The following is a 24,613-nucleotide window of genomic DNA, read 5'->3' as shown; positions in this document are numbered from 1 at the left end:
GTTTGTGTGTTTGCCTGGGTGTGTGCGTGTGTGTGTGCGCGTGCGTGTGTGTGTTTGTGTGTTTGCCTGGGTGTGTGCGTATGTGTGTGCGTGTGCGCGTGCGTGTTTGTGTGTTTGCCTGGGTGTGTGCATATGTGTGTGTGTGTGTGTGCGTGTGCGCGTGTGTGTTTGTGTGTTTGCCTGGGTGTGTGCACACATGTGTGTTATATAAATAATGGGAGCAGTGCTGTATTTTTAGTCTCACTACAGAAATGACCGTTATCGACACACGACATCCAGATATTACATTCCCTCCACCTTCTCATCACGCATGGCTCAGGACACTTGTGTACCAGACTAGGTCCAGGGCTATGATGCAAGGCCTCAATGTTAAAAACATACAGTCTTGTCTATCAGTCTCCCAAAATCAGTTACATTTCAAGATACACTATACAGTATATACAAAAGTATGTGGACACCACGTCAGATGAGTGGATTCAACTATTTCAGCCACACCCGTTGCTGACAGGTGTATAAAATTCAGGCAAACAGTCATGCAATCTCCACAGACAAACCCTGGCAGTAGAACGGCCTTACTGAAGAGATCAGTGACTTTCAATATGGCATCGTCATAGGATGCTAACATTCTAACAAGTCACTTCGTCAAATCTCTGCCCTCCTGGAAGTGCTGTTGTTGTGAAGGTCACACAAGCTCACAGAACGGGACTGCCAGGTACTGAAGCACGTAGCTGACAAAAATCATCTGTCCTCGGTTGCAACACCCACTACCGAGTTCCAAACTGCCTCTGGAAGCAACATCAGCTCAAGTTTGGTGGAGGAGGAATCCTGGTCTGGAGCTGACTTTCATGGTTCAGGCCCCATAGTTCCAGTGAAGGGGAATCTTAACGCTACAGCATATAATGACATTCTAGACGATTCTGTGCTTCCAACAGTTTGGGGAAGGCCCTTTCTTGTTTCACCATGACAATGCTGCAGTGCAGAAAGGAAGGTCCATACAGAAATCGGTGTAGAAGAATTTGACTGGCCTGCACAGATCCCTGACCTCTACCCCATTGAACACCTTTAAGAACAGCGACTCCGAGCCAGGCCTAATCGCCCAACATCAGTGCCCGACCTCACTAATTGTCACGCCTTGGTCTTAGTATTTTGTGTTTTCGTTAATTAGTTGGTCAGGCCAGGGTGTGACATGGGTTTATGTTGTTGTATTTCGTAGTGGGGTTTTTTAGTTATTGGGATTGCGGCTGAGTAGGGGTGTTGCATAGGTTTGGCTGCCTGAGGCGGTTCTCAATCAGAGTCAGGTGATTCTCATTGTCTCTGATTGGGAACCGTATTTAGGTAGCCTGGGTTTCACTTTGTATTTCGTGGGTGATTGTTCCTGTCTCTGTGTAGTGTTCACCAGATTGGCTGTAATAGGTTTCACGTTCAGTTTTGTTGTTTTGTATTTATTAGTTATTTCATGTATAGTTCCGTTATTTGTTTCATTAAAAAACATGAGTAACCAACACGCTGCATTTCGGTCCTACTTTCTTGCGACAAACGAAGAACGCCGTTACACTAATGCTCTTGTGGCTGAATAGAAGCAAGTCCCCACAGCAATGTTCCAACATCTAGTGGAAAGCCTTCCCAGAAGAGAGGAGGCTGTTATAGTAGCAAAAGGGTGGACCAACTCCATATTAATACCTATGATTTTGGAATGAGATGTTCGGCGAGCAGGTGTCCACATACTTTTGGTCATGTAGTGTACATAGTTCAACACCTGATTGAGGGTAAGCCCATCCTATATCTGTGCCTATGGGCAACTCCACTTAAGCTTTAACTCAATATGTGTGTGTGTGTGTGTGTGTGTCTCACCATCTCCAGGCAGGCTACGATAGGAGTTGATCTGTTCTTTAGCTCTGATCAGCTGTTCCTCCAAGGTCCGCAGTCTCCCTGCGCTCACCAGCTGGCCCCCGTCAGACTGACCCTCTGGTAACCTACAGTATATGGGGAGAGGAGAGGTCAGAGGTCAGTCTCCCTGCGCTCACCACCTGCCCCCGTCAGACTGACCCTCTGGTAACCTACAGTATATGGGGAGAGGAGAGGTCAGAGGTCAGTCTCCTTGAGCTCACCACCTGGCCCCCGTCAGACTGACCCTCTGGTAACCTACAGTATATGGGGAGAGGAGAGGTCAGAGGTCAGTCTCCCTGCGCTCACCACCTGGCCCCCGTCAGACTGACCTTCTGGTAACCTTCAAGAGAGATGGAGAGGTGAGGTCAGAGGTTAAAGGTCACTCTGTCTGTACTCACCTGGCTTTCTGGTAACCTAGAGACAGGGGAGAGGAAATGAGGAGGGGTCAGTCTGGAATACAGCTAACATCAGTGAGAGTGCCCGGAGAAGGGTGGAGTTTTTTTACACTAGGTGTCCAGCCATGTGTGCGTGTGTGTGTACAGTATTGGTGTGTGTGTGTGTGTGTACATGTGTCTGTGTGTGCGTACAGTATATGTGTGTGTGTGTGTGTGTGTGTGTGTGTATGTGTGTGTGTGTGTGTGTGTGTGTGTGTGTGTGTGTGTGTGTGTGTGTGTGTGTGTGTACAGTATAGGTGTGTGTGTGTGTGTGTGTACAGTATAGGTGCGTGTGTGCCTGTCCTGCTAGGTCAAGGTGAGTGTCGACAGGCTGATTTCCCTGGGGGCTTTGCGTTTGGCTGCGCTCAATCCCACCTCCAAGCGCCAATTTAATGCAATGATCAGAGGTGAGGTATGAGAGTCGACTATGTGTGTCTTTGTGTGTGTGTGTGTTTATAATGATTAGTGGTGTGTGTGTGTGTGTGTGTTTAAAATAATCAGTGGTAAGGCGTGAGAACAGCCAATGACCGCAAGGCAATTCATTCAGTGGCAGTAGCTATTCATCACCCTACGTCCTGCCGAGAAGAAAGTTAGAGCCACGTGGGGTAAGAGTTCCCCTGGCAGCTCCTCCTCAACAACAAGTAGAAGAGAGAGAAGTAGAGCGGGTCAGTTAAACAAGGGTGAGAGCCTTCTATACACCATATAGAGGACAAGGCCTTCTGAATATCACAACCTCATATAGTGTATGACCTGAAAACACATCAACTGAGTAGGATGACAGTAACTATGAGAGTAACCATGGTGATTGATATTCCCCACCTGTGTCTCCATGGATGCAGCATTGACAGCAGTCTTATCTCAGAAGCCTAGCTGAGAATCAATATATGTCTAAAGCAGGCAACTGTGACATGAAATTATGCGTGGCGTTCTGTAATGGCAAACAGCGGGCTTCCCTGTGTGTGTGTGTGTGTGTGTGTGTGTGTGTGTGCGTGCGCAAGCACGCGTGTGTTTGTAACTGTGTCTGTGTGTGGTTGGTCACATCACAATGCCTGACTCATCAGGAATGCACAGCCATAGTACAGAGATGAAACAGGAGGAGGAAAGAAACTGAAATGTCAAATATTTATGTCATTCATGGCTGGTCAAGGATGAAATGAGGTGAAAGTCAGAGAGGAGGAGAGAAGAGGAGGACAGAAGAGGAGGAGAGGAGCGGCTGGGGTTTAGATGAGCAGCCAGCTAATGTTTGTCAAAAGGGTTGGGACAAGCCACCCACAGGACAAGCCACCCACAGGACAAGCCACCCACAGGACAAGCCACCCACAGGACAAGCCACCCACAGGACAAGCCACCCACAGGACAAGCCATTCACAGGACAAGCCATTCACAGGACAAGCCACCCACAGGACAAGCCACCCACAGGACAAACCATCTCTCACTCCCATCTCGATACCCCATCATGTTCACAGCACTGAACTCTTACTTGAGTACATCAGTGCCTGGCCTCTACGAGTACAAAAAGCTTATATTTGTACATTTCATGATGTAGTGAAGCTCTATAGAGAGCTCTGACATTACTTCCGCTGGAATGGATGGTAAGCTGGAAGAGAGGCTGAGATGGGGAGGAGGGAGGACAGAGAGACTGAGATGGAGAGAAGGGAGGATAGAGAGGATGAGATGGGGAGGAGGGAGGACAGAAAGACTGAGATAGAGAAGAGGGAGGACAGAGAGGATGAGATGGGGAGGAGGGAGGACAGAGAGGATGAGATGGAGAGAAGGGAGGACAGAAAGACTGAGATAGAGAAGAGGGAGGACAGAGAGGATGAGATGGAGAGAAGGGAGGACAGAGAGACTGAGATAGAGAGAAGGGAGGACAGAAAGACTGAGATGGAGAGAAGGGAGGACAGAAAGACTGAGATAGAGAACAGGGAGGACAGAAAGACTGAGATGGAGAGAAGGGAGGACAGAAAGACTGAGATAGAGAGAAGGGAGGACAGAAAGACTGAGATGGAGAGAAGGGAGGACAGAAAGACTGAGATAGAGAAGAGAGAGGACAGAGAGGCTAAGATGGAGAAGAGGGAGGACAGAGAGATGGGATATGTAGGCTGAGTGGTGGGATATGTAGGCTGAGTGGTGGGATATGTAGGCTGAGTGGTGGGAAATGTAGGCTGAGTGGTGGGATATGTAGGCTGAGTGGTGGGATATGTAGGCTGAGTGGTGGGATATGTAGGCTGAGTGGTGGGATATGTAGGCTGAGTGGTGGGATATGTAGGCTGAGTGGTGGGATATGTAGGCTGAGTGGTAGGATATGTAGGCTGAGTGGTGGGATATGTAGGCTGAGTGGTGGGATATGTAGGCTGAGTGGTGGGATATGTAGGCTGAGTGGTAGGATATGTAGGCTGAGTGGTGGGATATGTAGGCTGAGTGGTAGGATATGTAGGCTGAGTGGTGGGATATGTAGGCTGAGTGGTGGGATATGTAGGCTGAGTGGTGGGATATGTAGGCTGAGTGGTGGGATATGTAGGCTGAGTGGTAGGATATGTAGGCTGAGTGGTGGGATATGTTGGCTGAGTGGTGGGATATGTTGGCTGAGTGGTGGGATATGCAGGCTGAGTGGTGGGATATGTAGGCTGAGTGGTAGGATATGTAGGCTGAGTGGTGGGATATGTAGGCTGATGAGTGGTAGGATATGTAGGCTGAGTGGTGGGATATGTTGGCTGAGTGGTGGGATACGTAGGCTGAGTGGTGGGATATGTAGGCTGAGTGGTGGGATATGTAGGCTGAGTGGTGGGATATGTAGGCTGAGTGGTGGGATATGTAGGCTGAGTGGTAGGATATGTAGGCTGAGTGGTGGGATATGTAGGCTGAGTGGTAGGATATGTAGGCTGAGTGGTGGGATATGTAGGCTGAGTGGTGGGATATGTAGGCTGAGTGGTGGGATATGTAGGCTGAGTGGTGGGATATGTAGGCTGAGTGGTGGGATATGTAGGCTGAGTGGTAGGATATGTAGGCTGAGTGGTGGGATATGTAGGCTGAGTGGTAGGATATGTAGGCTGAGTGGTGGGATATGTAGGCTGAGTGGTGGGATATGTAGGCTGAGTGGTGGGATATGTAGGCTGAGTGGTAGGATATGTAGGCTGAGTGGTGGGATATGTTGGCTGAGTGGTGGGATATGTTGGCTGAGTGGTGGGATATGCAGGCTGAGTGGTGGGATATGTAGGCTGAGTGGTAGGATATGTAGGCTGAGTGGTAGGATATGTAGGCTGAGTGGTGGGATATGTAGGCTGGGTGGTGGGAAATGTAGGCTGAGTGGTGGGATATGTAGGCTGAGTGGTGGGATATATAGGCTGAGTGGTGGGATATGTAGGCTGAGTGGTGGGATATATAGGCTGAGTGGTGGGATATGTAGGCTGAGTGGTAGGATATGTAGGCTGAGTGGTGGGATATATAGGCTGAGTGGTGGGATATGTTGGCTGAGTGGTGGGATACGTTGGCTGAGTGGTGGGATATGTAGGCTGAGTGGTGGGATATGTAGGCTGATGAGTGGTAGGATATGTAGGCTGAGTGGTGGGATATGTAGGCTGAGTGGTGGGATATGTAGGCTGAGTGGTGGGATATGTAGGCTGATGAGTGGTAGGATATGTAGGCTGAGTGGTGGGATATGTAGGCTGAGTGGTGGGATATGTAGGCTGAGTGGTGGGATATGTAGGCTGAGTGGTGGGATACGTTGGCTGAGTGGTAGGATATGTAGGCTGAGTGGTGGGATATGTAGGCTGAGTGGTGGGATACGTTGGCTGAGTGGTGGGATATGTAGGCTGAGTGGTGGGATATGTAGGCTGAGTGGTAGGATACGTAGGCTGAGTGGTGGGATATGTAGGCTGAGTGGTGGGATATGTAGGCTGAGTGGTGGGATATGTAGGCTGAGTGGTGGGATATGTAGGCTGAGTGGTAGGATATGTAGGCTGAGTGGTGGGATATGTAGGCTGAGTGGTAGGATATGTAGGCTGAGTGGTAGGATATGTAGGCTGAGTGGTGGGATATGTAGGCTGAGTGGTGGGATATGTAGGCTGAGTGGTGGGATATGTAGGCTGAGTGGTGGGATATATAGGCTGAGTGGTGGGATATGTTGGCTGAGTGGTGGGATATGTAGGCTGAGTGGTGGGATATGTTGGCTGAGTGGTGGGATATGTAGGCTGAGTGGTGGGATATGTTGGCTGAGTGGTGGGATATGTAGGCTGAGTGGTGGGATATGTAGGCTGAGTGGTGGGATATGTAGGCTGAGTGGTGGGATATGTAGGCTGATGAGTCGTAGGATATGTAGGCTGAGTGGTGGGATATGTAGGCTGATGAGTCGTAGGATATGTAGGCTGAGTGGTGGGATATGTAGGCTGAGTGGTGGGATATGTAGGCTGGGTGGTGGGATATGTAGGCTGAGTGGTGGGATATGTAGGCTGAGTGGTAGGATATGTAGGCCTAGTGGTGGGATATGTTGGCTGAGTGGTGGGATATGTAGGCTGAGTGGTGGGATATGTAGGCCTAGTGGTGGGATATGTTGGCTGAGTGGTGGGATATGTAGGCTGAGTGTGGGATATGTTGGCTGAGTAGTGGGATATGTAGGCTGAGTGGTGGGATATGTAGGCTGAGTGATGGGATATGTAGGCTGAGTGGTGGGATATGTAGGCTGAGTGGTAGGATATGTAGGCTGAGTGGTGGGATATGTAGGCTGAGTGGTAGGATATGTAGGCTGAGTGGTGGGATATGTAGGCTGAGTGGTGGGATATGTAGGCTGAGTGGTAGGATATGTAGGCTGATGAGTGGTAGGATATGTAGGCTGAGTGGTAGGATACGTAGGCTGAGTGGTGGGATATGTAGGCTGAGTGGTAGGATATGTAGGCTGAGTGGTAGGATATGTAGGCTGAGCTGTGGGATATGTAGGCTGAGTGGTGGGATATGTAGGCTGAGTGGTGGGATATGTAGGCCTAGTGGTGGGATATGTTGGCTGAGTGGTGGGATATGTAGGCTGAGTGTGGGATATGTTGGCTGAGTAGTGGGATATGTAGGCTGAGTGGTGGGATATGTAGGCTGAGTGATGGGATATGTAGGCTGAGTGGTGGGATATGTAGGCTGAGTGGTAGGATATGTAGGCTGAGTGGTGGGATATGTAGGCTGAGTGGTAGGATATGTAGGCTGAGTGGTGGGATATGTAGGCTGAGTGGTGGGATATGTAGGCTGAGTGGTAGGATATGTAGGCTGATGAGTGGTAGGATATGTAGGCTGAGTGGTAGGATACGTAGGCTGAGTGGTGGGATATGTAGGCTGAGTGGTAGGATATGTAGGCTGATGAGTGGTAGGATATGTAGGCTGAGTGGTGGGATATGTTGGCTGAGTGGTGGGATATGTAGGCTGAGTGGTGGGATATGTTGGCTGAGTGGTGGGATATGTAGGCTGAGTGGTGGGATATGTAGGCTGAGTGGTAGGATATGTAGGCTGAGTGGTAGGATATGTAGGCTGAGTGGTGGGATATGTAGGCTGAGTGGTGGGATATGTAGGCTGAGTGGTAGGATACGTAGGCTGATGAGTGGTAGGATATGTAGGCTGAGTGGTGGGATATGTTGGCTGAGTGGTGGGATATGTAGGCTGAGTGGTGGGATATGTAGGCTGAGTGGTGGGATATGTAGGCTGAGTGGTAGGATATGTAGGCTGATGAGTGGTAGGATATGTAGGCTGAGTGGTGGGATATGTAGGCTGAGTGGTAGGATATGTAGTCTGATGAGTGGTAGGATATGTAGGCTGAGTGGTGGGATATGTAGGCTGAGTGGTGGGATATGTATGCTGAGTGGTAGGATATGTAGGCTGAGTGGTAGGATATGTAGGCAGAGTGGTGGGATATGTAGGCTGAGTGGTGGGATATGTAGGCAGAGTGGTGGGATATGTAGGCTGAGTGGTGGGATATGTAGGCAGAGTGGTAGGATATGTAGGCTGAGAGGTGGGATATGTTGGCTGAGTGGTGGGATATGTTGGCTGAGTGGTAGGATATGTAGGCTGAGTGGTGGGATATGTTGGCTGAGTGGTGGGATATGTTGGCTGAGTGGTAGGATATGTAGGCTGAGTGGTGGGATATGTAGGCTGAGTGGTGGGATATGTTGGCTGAGTGGTGGGATATGTAGGCTGAGTGGTGGGATATGTTGGCTGAGTGGTGGGATATGTTGGCTGAGTGGTAGGATATGTTGGCTGAGTGGTAGGATATGTAGGCTGAGTGGTGGGATATGTTGGCTGAGTGGTAGGATATGTAGGCTGAGTGGTGGGATATGTATGCTGAGTGGTAGGATATGTAGGCTGAGTGGTGGGATATGTAGGCTGAGTGGTGGGATATGTTGGCTGAGTGGTAGGATATGTAGGCTGAGTGGTAGGATATGTAGGCTGAGTGGTGGGATATGTTGGCTGAGTGGTGGGATATGTTGGCTGAGTGGTAGGATATGTAGGCTGAGTGGTGGGATATGTATGCTGAGTGGTAGGATATGTAGGCTGAGTGGTAGGATATGTAGGCTGATGAGTGGTAGGATATGTAGGCTGAGTGGTGGGATATGTAGGCTGAGTGGTAGGATATGTAGTCTGATGAGTGGTAGGATATGTAGGCTGAGTGGTGGGATATGTAGGCTGAGTGGTGGGATATGTATGCTGAGTGGTAGGATATGTAGGCTGAGTGGTAGGATATGTAGGCAGAGTGGTGGGATATGTAGGCTGAGTGGTGGGATATGTAGGCTGAGTGGTAGGATATGTAGGCTGATGAGTGGTAGGATATGTAGGCTGAGTGGTGGGATATGTAGGCTGAGTGGTGGGATATGTAGGCTGAGTGGTAGGATATGTAGGCTGAGTGGTGGGATATGTAGGCTGAGTGGTGGGATATGTAGGCTGAGTGGTGGGATATGTAGGCTGAATGGTGGGATATATAGGCTGAGTGGTAGGATACGTAGGCTGAGTGGTAGGATATGTAGGCTGAGTGGTGGGATATGTAGGCTGAGTGGTAGGATATGTAGGCTGATGAGTGGTGGGATATGTAGGCTGAGTGGTGGGATATGTAGGCTGAGTGGTGGGATATGTAGGCTGAGTGGTGGGATATGTAGGCTGAGTGGTAGGATATGTAGGCTGAGTGGTGGGATATATAGGCTGAGTGGTGGGATATGTAGGCTGAGTGGTGGGATATGCAGGCTGAGTGGTGGGATATGTAGGCTGAGTGGTGGGATATGTAGGCTGAGTGGTGGGATATATAGGCTGTAATATTTATTTGGAACCTGGTTACTAGTTTTAAATTGAATGGGGTCAAGTTGGGGTACCAAAACAACATACTTCAGCTCCGACAGATGAGCCTAAAGCAAGATTCACAGACAATGAGAACCAGGCAGACACATACAGTACAGCACAGTACAACACCAATTACATAGAGCCATGACTACATGGAACTCTATTCCACATCAGGTAAGTGATGCAAGCAGTAGAATCAGATTTAAAGAAGCTGATCAAAATATACCTTTTGGAACAGCAGGGACTGTGAATAGATACACACATAGGAACAGACACACACATATGTACACACACACTACCACACGCACTCTACACACACCTACATTGTAATATTGTTGTCAGGTGGTATTATACATTTTGTAGTGTAGATATGTAGTGGTGTAATAATTTTACATGATGTACTGTTTTCTCTTTTGTTTTATATGTAATGTAAGTGTCTTAATGTGTTTGGACCCCAGGAAGAGTAGCTGCTGCCTTGGCAACAGCTAATGGGGATCCATAATAAATACAAAAACAAACTGCCACCCGTCCTCAGACCCTGACCGACTATCACTTATGGCGTTACAGTGAACACACACACTGAGGCTTGGTCACCTGCTGGTAAACACACACACCGCTGTCTTGGTCAAACAGGATTCTAAATCTCCTCCGCTGTCTCTGCATGGTTCTGCCATCACAGTGTCTCTCCACTCTCCACATTCCTCCTCTCTCTAGGGGCCCTACTAGAACAGCCAGTAGTCTCATTACTGCACTTCCTCAGAGAGATTCCGTACACTGCTGCAGTCTCAGACTGTGTACCAAATCGCATTCCTTTATAATGCATTACTTTGACCAAAGCCCTATAGGTATCTGTTAAGAACTTTGTGACAACTGCTGATGTAATATAAAATAAACAGTTCTTCTTCATCATTCTTAAATGGAAGACGTTTGGAACCACCAAGACTCTTCCTAGAGCTGGCTGCCCGGCCAAACTGAGCAATCGGGGGAGAAGGGCCTTGGTCAGGGTGACCAAGAACCTGATGGTCACTCTGACAGAGCTCCAGAGTTCCTCTGTGGAGATGGGAGAAACTTCCAGAAGGACAACCATCTCAGCAGCACTCCACATATCAGGCCTTTATGATAGATTGGCCAGACGGAAGCCACTCCTTAGTAAAAGGCACGAGAGCCCGCTTTGGAGTTTGCCAAAAGGCACCTAAAGACTCTCAGACAATGAGAATCAAGATTCTCTGGTCTGATGAAACCAAGATTGAACTCTTTGCCTGAATGCCAAGCGTCACGTCTGGAGGAAACCTGGCACCATCCCAATGGTGAAGCATGGTGGTGGCAGCATCATGTTACGAGGATGTTTTTCAGTGGCAGGGACTGGGAGACTAGTCAGGATGGAGGGAAAGATGAATGGAGCAAAGCACATAGAGATCCTTGATGAAAACCTGCTGCAGAGCGCTCAGGACCTCGGACTGGAGCCAAGATTCACCTTCCAACAGGACAACGACCTTAAGCACACAGCCAAGACAACGCAGGAGTGGCTTTGGGACAAGTCTCTGAATGTCTTTGAGTGGCACAGCCAGAGTTCGGACTTGAACCCAATCGAACATCTCTGGAGAGACCTGAAAATAGCTGTGCAGTGAAGCTCCACATCCAACCTGACGGAGCTTGAGAGGATATGCAGAGAAGAATGGGAGAAACTTCACAAATACAATCATACCCAAGACTTGAGGCTGTAATTGCTGCCAAAGCTGATTCAACAAAGTACTGAGTAAAGGGTCTAAATTCTTATGCCAATGTCATATTTCCATTTTTTGCAAAACATTCTAAAAATATATTTTTGCTTCGTCATTATGTGTTATTGTGTGTAGATTGATGAGAGAAAAAAAATATTCAATACATTTTAGAATAAGGCTGTAACGTAACAAAATGTGGAAATTGTTAAGGTGTCTGAATACTTTCCGAATGCATTGCATGAATGGTGTGTAAATAGTATTTGTGTTGTTTCTTATATATAACTCTTATTTTATTCATATTTGTTATTTAGAATTGTATGTAATATCTTAAGTTTTTCTTGTCCATAACTGTTCTGAACCTTGTCATGTATTAGTAAGTTCTACGTGGACCCCAGGAAGAGTAACTGCTGCCTGTGCAGTAACTAATTGATATCTTAATGAACTAAACTTCAGACAGCAGGGGTCAGTGCTGTTTAAAGGGCTACTACTACAACTACTGCTGCCACTACTACTACTACTAGTACTGCTGCTGCCACTACCACTACTACTACTACTACTGCTGCTGCTACAACTACTACTAGTACTGCTGCTGCCACTACTACTACTACTACTACTACTGCTGCTGCTACAACTACTACTAGTACTGCTGCTGCCACTACTAATACTACTACTACTACTACTGCTGCCATTACTACTACTACTAGTACTGCTGCTGCCACTACTACTACTACTACTACTACTGCTGCTGCTACAACTACTACTAGTACTGCTGCTGCCACTACTAATACTACTACTACAACTACTACTGCTGCTGCTACTAGTACTACTACTACTGCTGCTGCTACTAGTACTACTACTATTACTACTGGTGCTACTACTACTACTACTACTACTGCTGCTGCTACAACTACTACTAGTACTGCTGCTGCCACTACTAATACTACTACTACAACTACTACTGTTGCTGCTACTAGTACTACTACTACTGCTGCTGCTACTAGTACTACTACTAGTAGTACTACTGCTGCTGCTACTACTACTGCTACTGCAACTATTAATACTACTACTACTACTACTGCTACTACTACTATAACTACTACAACTACTACTACTACTGTACTACTACTACTGCTGTTTCTGCTACTACTACTACAACTACTGCTGCTGCTACTACCTCTACTAGTACTCCTAGTACTACTGCTGTACTACTACTACTGTTCTGCCTGTGGCTATGGACTCCTGACCTGTTCACCGGACGTGCTACCTGTCCCAGACCTTCAAACTTCAGACAGCAGGGGTCAGTGCTGTTTAAAGGGCCACTACTACTACTACTGCTGCCACTACTACTACTACTGCTGTTGCCACTACTACTACTACTACTACTGCTGCTGCTACAACTACTACTAGAACTGCTGCTGCCACTACTAATACTACTACTACAACTACTACTGCTGCTGCTACTACTACTACTACTACTACTACTGCAACTACTACTACTACTACTACTACTACTACTGCTACCACTACTATAACTACTACAACTACTACTACTACAACTGCTACTGCTGCTGCTACTACTACTACTACTACTACTGCTACTGTTACTACTACTACAACTGCTGCTGCTACTGTTACAACTACTACTGCTACTGCTACTACTACTGCTACTGCTACTACTACTACTACTACTACTGCTGCTACTGCTACTGCTGCTACTACTACTGCTAATGCTGCTACTACTACTACTACTTCTACTACTACTGCTGCTACTACAACTCATACTGGTACTACAACTACTACTGCTACTGCTACTGCTACTGTCTACTACTACTCATACTGCTGCTGCTACTACTCATACTGCTGCTACTACTACTCATACTGCTACTACTACTACTACTGCTACTGCTACTGCTGCTACTACTACTACTGCTGCTACTACTCATACTGCTGCTACTACTACTCATACTGCTTTTACTACTCATACTGCTGCTACTACTAATACTACTGCTGCTACTACTCATACTGCTGCTGCTACTACTCATACTGCTGCTACTACTACTCATACTGCTGCTACTACTACTACTACTGCTGCTACTACTACTACTACTACTGCTGCTACTACACATACTGCTGCTGCTACTACTACTGCTGCTGCTGCTGCTGCACTACTACTACTGCTACTGCTGCTACTACTACTACTGCTACTGCTGCTACTACCGCTACCACGGCCACCGCCGCCACCACCGCCACTACTACTCTACCACTACCGCCGCTGCCACTACAACTCATACCGCCGCTAATACCACTACCACCACCGCTACCGCTACCGCCGCCACTACCACTACCACTATACCCACCACCACCACCACCACCGCACCTACGACTACTACTACACCACCACCACTACCTACTACCATTACCACCGCTACCACCACTACTACCACCGCTACCACCGCCGCCACTACCACCACCGCCACCGCTACTACCACCACCACCACTACTACTCTACTTACCACTACCGCTGCTGCTACCACAACCCATACCGCCGCTAATACCACTACCACTACCACCACCACCGCCACCGCCGCTACACCACCGCCACCGCCACTACTACCACTACCACTACTACCACTACCTACATACAGCTGCTACTACCACGATACCGCTACCACTACCACCACCGCCACCACCACACCACCGCTGCCACCACCACACCGCCGCCACCGCCGCTACTACCACTACCACCACCACTACCACCACCGCCACCGCTACCGCCGCTACCACCACCACTACCACCACCGCCACCGCCACCGCCACCGCCACCGCCACCGTCTACCACCACCATACACCGCTGCTACTACACCACTACCATACCGCCGCTGCCGCTACGCTACCACGCATACCGCCGCTACCACCATACCGCCGCTACCACTACTACCACCGCTGCCACTACCACCACCACCACCGCCGCTACCACACATACCGCCGCGCTACCACCACCGCCGCCGCCGCCGCACCACTACCACCACCACCACTCTACCACCGCTACCGCCGCCACTACCACTACTGCTACCGCTACCACCGCCACCGCCGCAGCATACTACCACTACTACCACTACTACCATTACCACCGCCACCGCTGCCACCACCACTACTACTAGTAACGGCTACCGCCGCTACCACCGCCACTACTACTTCTACCACTACCGCCGCTACGCCACCAACTGCATACCGCTAATACTACTACTACTACTACCACCGCCACCGCCACCGCTACTACTACTACCACTACCACACCTCACCACCACCGCACCACTACCACTACTACTACCTACTACTACCACTACTACTACTACTACTACTATTACTACACCGCTACTACCACTACCACTACTACTGCTCCTACTGCTGCTACTACTACTGCTACTGCTACTACTACTACTACTACTACTACTACTTCTACTTCTACTACTACTGCTGCTGCTACTACAACTCATACTGCTGCTAATACTACTACTACTACTACTACTACTACTACTGCTACTGCTGCTACTACTACTACTACTACTACTACTTCTACATACAGCTGCTACTACTACGCATACTGCTACTACTACTACTCATACTGCTACTACTACTACTACTGCTGCTACTGCTGCTACTACTCATACTGCTGCTACTGCTGCTACTAATACTACTACTACTACTACTACTGCTACTGCTGCTACTACTACTACTACTACTACTTCTACATAAAGCTGCTACTACTACGCATACTGCTACTACTACTACTCATACTGCTGCTGCTACTACTCATACTGTTGCTGCTGCTACTACTCATACTGCTGCTACTACTACTACTACTACTACTACTACTACTACTACTACTACTTCTACATACTGCTGCTACTACTACCATACCGCTACTACTACACCATACCGCTACTACTACCGCCGCTACCACCACTCACCGCTACTACTACCACCACACCGCTACTACTACCACCATACCGCCACTACTACTACCACTACCACCGCCGCTACCACCTACCGCCGCCGCTACCACTCACACCGTTGCCGCCGCCACCACCATACCGCCACCGCCACTACCACCACTACTACACCACTATTACTACCACTACTACTACCACTACCACCCCCACATACCGCCGCTACCACTACACTGCGCCGCTACCACCACACCGCCACCACCACCACTACCACCACTACCACTACCTAACACCGCCGCTAATGCTGCTACACCACCATACCTGCCACTACCACCACCACCACCGCCGCTACCACCATACCGCCGCTACCACCACCATACTGCTACCACTACTACCACCGCTGCTACTACTACTACTACTACCGCCGCTACCACCATACCGCTGCCGCTACCACCATACCGCTGCTACCATTACTCATACTGCTACTACTACTACTACTACTACTACTACTCATACTGCTGCTGCTGCTACTACTACTCATACTGCTACTACTACTACTACTACTACTACTACTCATACTGCTGCTGCTGCTACTACTGCTCATACTGCTGCTGCTGCTACTCATACTGCTACTACTACTACTACTACTACTCATACTGCTGCTGCTGCTACTACTACTCATACTGCTGCTACTACTACTCATACTGCTGCTGCTGCTACTTCTACTCATACTACTACACCTACTACTACTAGTACTACTGCTGGCTCTGGGTAGGAGCTGCTTATCAGTTCTAGGATCAGTTTACACAATACGTACCTTATATCAGCGTAGACCAGACCTTAGATTCACGCTCTCTCTCATTCAACACAGCACAACCTTAACCCTAACCTTAACCCTAACCCTAAGTACAATGGAATCATGCGTGCTTATGTACATTCCCATTTGTGAGAGGGAAATTTAAGGAAAAAGCGAGACAAAGAGAGGTGTGTGTGTGTGTGTGTGTGTGTGTGTGTGTGTGTGTGTGTGTGTGTGTAATGGGTGAATGTCTGTGTGTGAGCGTGCCAGTGTAAGTGTGAGCGTAAATGTATGAATGTGTCTAAAATCTGCTCACACCTTCAGGCTTCGCAGTAAAAACCACTTCTGTCTTCACAACACTTTCTTAAATTTGAACAACCTTTTGAATCGTTAAAACGGACCGTGTCAGTGAACAACTGACAGGCGTTTCAGGCTGGAATAAATTGATATGCCATGCTTTGAGGGCCATAACATGGCGTATGACTAGTGCGATAACAGAACAACTTTTCTCCTGGTCTTTAGACACAGCCCATCAGTCCATGTTGGCACCCTGTCCATCATATGTATAACAACATGCCATCTCACACTAGAACATCACTTTCAATTTGAAAAGTATACATTATAATCCAGTCTTTTAAGCAACAGACGTAAATACAATCTTACGGTGAACGAAGAGAGTTGTGATATAGAAGGCAGAGAAAGAAAAGAAGAAGCGGAGTGAGAGAGAAGAGAGAGAGAGAGAGATGTAGAGAGAGAGAGAGAGAGAGAGAGATGTAGAGAGAGAGAGATGTAGAGAGAGAGAGACAGAGAGAGAGAGAGAGAAAAAAAAGAGTCGAGAAAAACAGAGAGACACAGAGATACACAGAGAGAAAGAGAGACATAGAGAGACAGAGAGAAAGAGAGACATAGAGAGACAGAAAGAAAGAGAGACAGAGAGAAAGAGAGACACAGAAAGAAAGAGAGACAGAGAGAAAGAGAGACACAGAGAGACAGATAGAAACAAAGAGAAAGAGAGAGACCGAGAGAAAGAGAGAGAATAAAGAGAGAGACACAGAGAGAAAGAGAGAGTCACAGAGAGAAAGAGAGAGTCACAGAGAGAAAGAGAGACACAGAGTGAGAAAGACAGAAATGGACAGAAAGCCAAACTCAAGTCTGTGTCAGTTAATCATGGCCATGCGTCTCACCTGAGTGTCTCAGCCATGCGTCTCAGGTCCTCATTCTGCTGTTTCAGTCTCTCCAGCTTGGCCAGGATCTTGGACAGGTCTCTGCTGGATCTCTCCGGATGCTCGCTGTCCCTAACCAGGTGTCCTCCGATGTAGAACAGCAGTGTACCCCACGCAAGGAGCACCAGCATAATCCAGCGCCACGAACCTGCCCATGGCCGCATCTTTCACCCCTCTGGGGTCTCTGGGGTGGAGGGGTGAGGGATGGGGGGGTGAGCAGCACTCCCGTCACAATAGGCTCTGAAGCATGGTGAGAACAGCGATGGAGGGCGTAGGGTGGAGGGAGAACGGAGGAGGTGAGCGTGGTCCAGTTGGGGTTTGGTTGGTGGGGTTAGTTAATGCATGGCTATGGTTCCTGCAGGGGGTTAGGATGGGTTGAGGTCCATTGTTGTGGCCTGTTTTCCTGGGTGGGCCCTCTTTGGGCTATGCTGGTTTGGGCTCTGGTAGTCTGGCCAGCTCACTGGTGTCACCCTCTGTGTCTCTGCAGTCCTCTGACTGACAGACGGCTCAGTCTCTCTGGCTCTCAGTGGTCTTCTGCTCAAAGAGAAAACAAAGCAGTCAGGTTAGGGAGAGTTACTGACAAACTCAGTATGAAACCACTGCCCTTATCTTCTTCCTCCCAACCTTCCCTTCCTTTCCTTCCCTCCTCTCACCAGATAAACCAGGAGTCAGGAGCCCCTCAGCAGTTAACAAGGAAGCCCACTAATTCACTGAACACTACATAAACCCAGCGTTCAACATGATCTACTTCGCTACAGAGCAGTACACAAACCCACCACCTCTCAACAGAAACCTACACAAACCCACCACCTCTCAACAGAACACTATACAAACCCACCACCTCTCAACAGAAACCTACACAAACCCACCACCTCTCAACAGAACACTATACAAACCCACCACCTCTCAACAGAAACCTTCACAAACCCACCACCTCTCAACAGAAACCTTCACAAACCCACCACCTCCCAACAGAAACCTACACAAACCCACCACCTCTCAACAGAAACCTAAACAAACCCACCACCTCTCAACAGAACACTATACAAACCCACCACCTCTCAACAGAAACCTAAACAAACCCACCACCTCTCAACAGAAACCTTCACAAACCCACCACCTCTCAACAGAAACCTACACAAACCCACCACCTCTCAACAGAACACTATACAAACCCACCACCTCTCAACAGAAACCTACACAAACCCACCACCTCTCAACAGAACACTATACAAACCCACCACCTCTCAACAGAAACCTACACAAACCCACCACCTCTCAACAGAACACTATACAAACCCACCACCTCTCAACAGAAACCTACACAAACCCACCACCTCTCAACAGAAACCTACACAAACCCACCACCTCTCAACAGAAACCTTCACAAACCCACCACCTCCCAACAGAAACCTACACAAACCCACCACCTCTCAACAGAAACCTAAACAAACCCACCACCTCTCAACAGAAACCTTCACAAACCCACCACCTCTCAACAGAACACTATACAAACCCACCACCTCTCAACAGAAACCTTCACAAACCCACCACCTCTCAACAGAACACTATACAAACCCACCACCTCTCAACAGAAACCTTCACAAACCCACCACTTCTCAACAGAGCACATTTCCACTGAGCGCAACAAAAGCCCACAAGTGAACAGAGCACAACCAACAGCTAACAGCCTGTGAGAGAGAATAGTGAGAATAGAATACATGCAGCTGCCGGTAGTTCCCTTATCTCATAATACAACTGGGTTCAATGTGGAGGAGTCTGTGTGGCTGTAAATGGAGAGGCATCCTCCTCCTCCTCCCTCTCTTGGAGGACAAAGGATTTATTATGGATACGGCTGATTGTTCTTTCTTGATTACAGACTAGATACAGATTTCTGTGTGGATACAATGTCAAATATTGGTTGAGTCAACTTAAAAAATGTTACCCTGTTGCCTTAACATATTTCATCAAGTCCATTCAAAATGTCATGTTGAGTTCAATTAATCTAAGTTACTTTAAACTAGTAAGTGAAGGTGAACATTTTGTTGGGGTGCGCGGTACAGACTGCTATATATCGGTCCTCTAACACAGGACTCTAACACAAGACTCTAATACAGGACTCTAATACAGGACTCTAATACAGGTCTCTAATACAGGACTCTAATACAGGACTCTAATAGAGAACTCTAATACAACACTCTAATACAGGACTCTAATACAGGACTCTAATAGAGAACTCTAATACAGGACTCTAATAGAGAACTCTAATATGGGACTCTAATACAGGACTCTAACACAGGACTCTAACACAGGACTCTAATAGAGAACTCTAATACAGGACTTTAATACAGGACTCTAATACAGGACTCTAATACAGGACTCTAATAGAGAACTCTAATAGAGAACTCTAATACAGGACTCTAATACAGGTATAATACAGGACCCTAACACGGGACTCTAATACGGAACTCTAATACAGGACTTTAATACAGGTCTCTAATACAGGACTCTAATAGAGAACTCTAATACAGGACTCTAATACATGACTCTAATACAGGACTCTAATACATGACTCTAATACAGGACTCTAATACAGGACTCTAATAGAGAACTCTAATACAACACTCTAATACAGGACTCTAATACAGGACTCTAATAGAGAACTCTAATACAGGACTCTAATAGAGAACTCTAATATGGGACTCTAATACAGGACTCTAACACAGGACTCTAATACAGGACTCTAATAGAGAACTCTAATACAGGACTCTAATACAGGACTCTAATACAGGTCTAATACAGGACTCTGACACGGGACTCTAATACGGAACTCTAATACAGGACTTTAATACAGGACTCTAATACAGGACTCTAATAGAGAACTCTAATACAGGACTCTAATACAGGTCTAATACAGGGCTCTAACACGGGACTCTAATACGGAACTCTAATACAGGACTATAATACAGGACTCTAATACAGGTCTAATACAGGACTCTAATACAGGACTCTAATACAGGACTCTAATACATGACTCTAATAGAGAACTCTAATACGGGACTCTAATACGGGACTCTAATAGAGAACTCTAATACAGGACTCTACTACAACACTCTAATACAGGACCCTAATACAGGACTCTAATACAGGACTCTAATACAGAACTCTAATACATGACTCTAATAGAGAACTCTAATATGGGACTCTAATACAGGACTCTAACACAGGACTCTAATACAGGACTCTAATAGAGAACTCTAATACAGGACTTTAATGCAGGACTCTAATACAGGACTCTAATAGAGAACTCTAATACAGGACTCTAATACAGGACTCTAATACAGGTCTAATACAGGACTCTAACACGGGACTCTAACACGGGACTCTAATACAGGACTCTAATAGAGAACTCTAATACAGGTCTCTAATACAGGACTCTAATACAGGATGCTAATACAGGTCTCTAACACGGGACTATAACACGGGACTCTAATACGGGACTCTAATACAGAACTCTAACACAGGACTCTAACACATGACTCTACTACAGGACCCTAATACAGGACTGACTAGTAAAGGCCCAGTGCACTTTGTTTTACATTCTTTTTTTATTATTATATCATTTTTATTCAGATTTTTCAGGGCTCCAAACGTTTGGAGTAGATTATAGATTGGAAATCAAATAATGACTTTAATTTGAGGTTAATTTCATCCATATCTGGTGAACCGTTTAGAAATCTTAGGGAAGCAAAAGTATTTAGACAAATTCACTTACAGTATATGTGTATTAAAGTAGTGAACAGTTTAGTATTTGTTCCCATATTCATTGCACACAATGACACCATCAAGCTTGCGATGTTTACACGTGTTGGATGCATTTGCTCTTTGTTTTGGTTGTGTTTCAGATTATTTTGTGCACAACAGAAATTAAATGGTAAATAATGTATTGTGTCATTTTGGAGTCACTTTTATTGTAAATAATAATATGTTTCTAAACACTTCTACATTAATGTGGATGTTACCATGATTACAGATCATCCTGAATGAATTGTGAATAATGAGTGAGAAAGTTACAGACACACAAACATCATACCCCCAAGACATGCTAACCTCTCACCATTACAATAACAGGGGAAGTTAGCATTTTATATCATACCCCCAAGACAAGCTAACCTCTCACCATTACAATAACAGGGGAGGTTAGCATTTTATATCATACCCCCAAGACATGCTAACCTCTCACCATTACAATAACAGGGGAGGTTAGCATTTTATATCATAACCCCAAGACATGCTAACCTCTCACCATTACAATAACAGGCGAAGTTAGCATTTTATATCATACCCCCAAGACATGCTGGACTCTCACCATCACAATAACAGGGGAGGTTAGCATTTTATATCATACCCCCAAGACATGCTAACCTCTCACCATTACAATAACAGGGGAGGTTAGCATTTTATATCATACCCCCAATAATGCTAACCTCTCACCATTACAATAACAGGGGAGGTTAGCATTTTATATCATACCCCCAAAACATGCTAACCTCTCACCATTACAATAACAGGGGCGGTTTTGGGGGGTATGATAGTGCTTTTGGCTGAGGCAATCAAAGGGTAGACTTAATGAATGAATCAATAGACTGACCTTCTGCTGCCTGCTTGGTGCTGTCATAATGCCTGCCTGTCAGACAGCGAGGGCTGCTGCCTAGTGAGGGAGCCTGGGGAGGCTAGCAGCTAGCATTCACCTCTGTCCTTCTGATTGTCTGATTGCAGTTTGTTCTCCCTCTCTCTGTCTGGAAGTGAGTGTAGTGAGCCCAGCAGCTAATGCTAACCTCACTGTCTGTCCGTCTGTCCATTTGTCTGGCAGTGAGTTTAGCAGATAGTTTTCACCTCTCTCCCCCTCTCTCCCCCTCTCTCTCCCTCTTTCCCCCTCTTTCCCCCTCTCTCCCCTCTCTCCCCCTCTCTCTCCCTCTTTTCCCCTCTTTCCCACTCTTTCCCCTAGTGTATCTGAGGGTTAAAAAGGCTTCTGAAGTTTGTAACTTCCACTTTGAATTTCAGAATGGCTCAAATGAACATCATACACCTTTATTACAACACCAGCCTCTGTTACAAACACTTCCCTGTACCATACGTACAGTCTGTACCATACGCTGTACCATACGTACAGTCTGTACCATATGCTGTACCATACGTACAGTCTGTACCATACGCTGTACCATACGTACAGTCTGTACCATACGCTGTACCATACGTACAGTCTGTACCATACGTACAGTCTGTACCATACGCTGTACCATACGTACAGTCTGTACCATACGCTGTACCATACGTACAGTCTGTACCATACGTACAGTCTGTACCATACGCTGTACCATACGTACAGTCTGTACCATACGCTGTACCATACGTACAGTCTGTACCATACGCTGTACAGTCTGTACCATACGCTGTACCATACGTACAGTCTGTACCATACGCTGTACCATACGTACAGTCTGTACCATACGCTGTACCATACGTACAGTCTGTACCATACGCTGTACCATACGTACAGTCTGTACCATACGCTGTACAGTCTGTACCATACGCTGTACAGTCTGTACCATACGCTGTACAGTCTGTACCATACGCTGTACCATACGTACAGTCTGTACCATGCGTACAGTCTGTACAGTAAATATGGCTATCGTGGAGGAGCCTATCTGCTATTTCTGTAGTGTAAGGTGGCTTGATGTACAAGTACATTTACAAGTACACCCTTTGGACAGGACACTAGTCAGTACAGTCTATATTACACTACTGTCTGTCTGTATCTGGGACAGATTGGATTCATTTTCTCAGAGTATCTACAGTTGAAGTCGGAAGTTAACATACACCTTAGCCAAATACATTTAACCTCAGTTTTTCACAATTCCTGGCATTTAATCCTAGTAAAAATTCTATGTCTTAGGTCAGTTAGGATCACCACTTTATTTTAAGAATGTCAAATGTCAGAATAATAGCAGAGAAAATGATTTCGTTCAGCTTTTATTTCTTTCATCACATTCCCGGTGAGTCAGAAGCTTACATACACTCAATTTGTATTTGGTAGCATTGCCTTAAATTGTGTAACTTGGGTCAAACGTTTCGGGTAGCCTTCCACAAGCTTCCCACAATAAGTTGGGTGAATTTTGGCCCAGTCAGGTTTGTACGCTTCCTTGCTCGCACACGCTTTTTCAGTTCTGCCCACAAATTTTCTATGGGATTGAGGTCCGGGCTTTGTCATGGCCACTCCAATACCTTGACTTTGTTGTCCTTAAGCCATAACTTTGGAAGTATGCTTGAGGTCATTGTCCATTTGGAAGACCCATTTGTGACCAAGCTTTAACTTCCTGAGATGTTGCTTCAATATATTTGTGACCGAGCTTCAATATATTCACATCATTTTCATTCCTCATGCTGCCATCTATTTGGTGAAGTGCACCAGTCCCTTCTGCAGCAAAGCACCCCCACAACATGATGCTGCCACCCCCTGTGCTTTACGCTTGGGATGGTGTTTTTCGGCTTGCAAGCCTCCTCCTTTTTCCTCCAAACATAACGATGGTCATTATGGCCAAACAGTCATATTTTTGTTTCATCAGACCAGAGGAAATTTCTCCAAAAACTACAATCTTTGTTCCCATGTGAAGTTGCAAACCGTAGTGTGGCTTTTTATGGCGGTTTTGGAGCAGTGGCTTATTCCTTGCTGAGTGGCCTTTCAGGTTATTTATTTATTTTATTTATTTAACTAGGCAGGTCAGTTAAGAACAAATTCTTATTTCAATGACGGCCTAGGAACAATGGATTAACTGCCTTGTTCAGGAGCAGAACGACAGATTTTTACCTTGTCAGTTCTGGGATACGATGTTGCAACCATTCGGTTTCAAGTCCAACGCTCTAACCACTAGGCTACCTGCCGCTCCATGTCGATATAGGGATATTTTACTGTGGATTTTGATACTTTTGTACCTGTTTCCTCCAACATCTTCACAAGGTCCTTTGCTGTTGTTCTGGGATTGATTTGCACTTTTCGCACTAAAGTACGTTCATCTCTAGGAGACAGAACGCATCTCCTTCCTGAGCGGTATGACGGCTGCGTGGTTCCATGGTGTTTATAGTTGCGTACTATTGTTTGTACAGATGAACGTGGTACCTTCAGGTGTTTGGAAATTGCTCCCAAGGATGAACCAGACTGGTGGAGGTCTACAATTTCTTTTCTGAGGTCTTGGCTGATTTCTTTTGATTTTTCCATGATGACAAGCATAGAGTCACTGATTTT

General features: G+C 46.7%; 1 protein-coding gene across 1 annotated transcript in view; it reads right to left on the bottom strand.

The window, feature by feature from the left end:
* fut8a (fucosyltransferase 8a (alpha (1,6) fucosyltransferase)) overlaps window positions 1-24,613 on the bottom strand; it is a 190,556-nt gene that overhangs the window by 30,000 nt on the left and 135,943 nt on the right. The window contains 2 exon segments of the mRNA XM_064953339.1: window positions 1,852-1,973; window positions 17,272-17,844. Of these exon segments, the coding sequence (XP_064809411.1) occupies window positions 1,852-1,973; window positions 17,272-17,474 (325 nt within the window). The 5' untranslated portion in view covers window positions 17,475-17,844.

This window comes from Oncorhynchus masou, chromosome 32 (assembly GCF_036934945.1).
Source record: "Oncorhynchus masou masou isolate Uvic2021 chromosome 32, UVic_Omas_1.1, whole genome shotgun sequence".
NCBI classification, from domain to species: domain Eukaryota; kingdom Metazoa; phylum Chordata; class Actinopteri; order Salmoniformes; family Salmonidae; genus Oncorhynchus; species Oncorhynchus masou.
The sequence above is the reverse complement of the archived record's forward strand: the minus strand, read 5'-3'. Positions and strand labels throughout refer to the sequence as shown.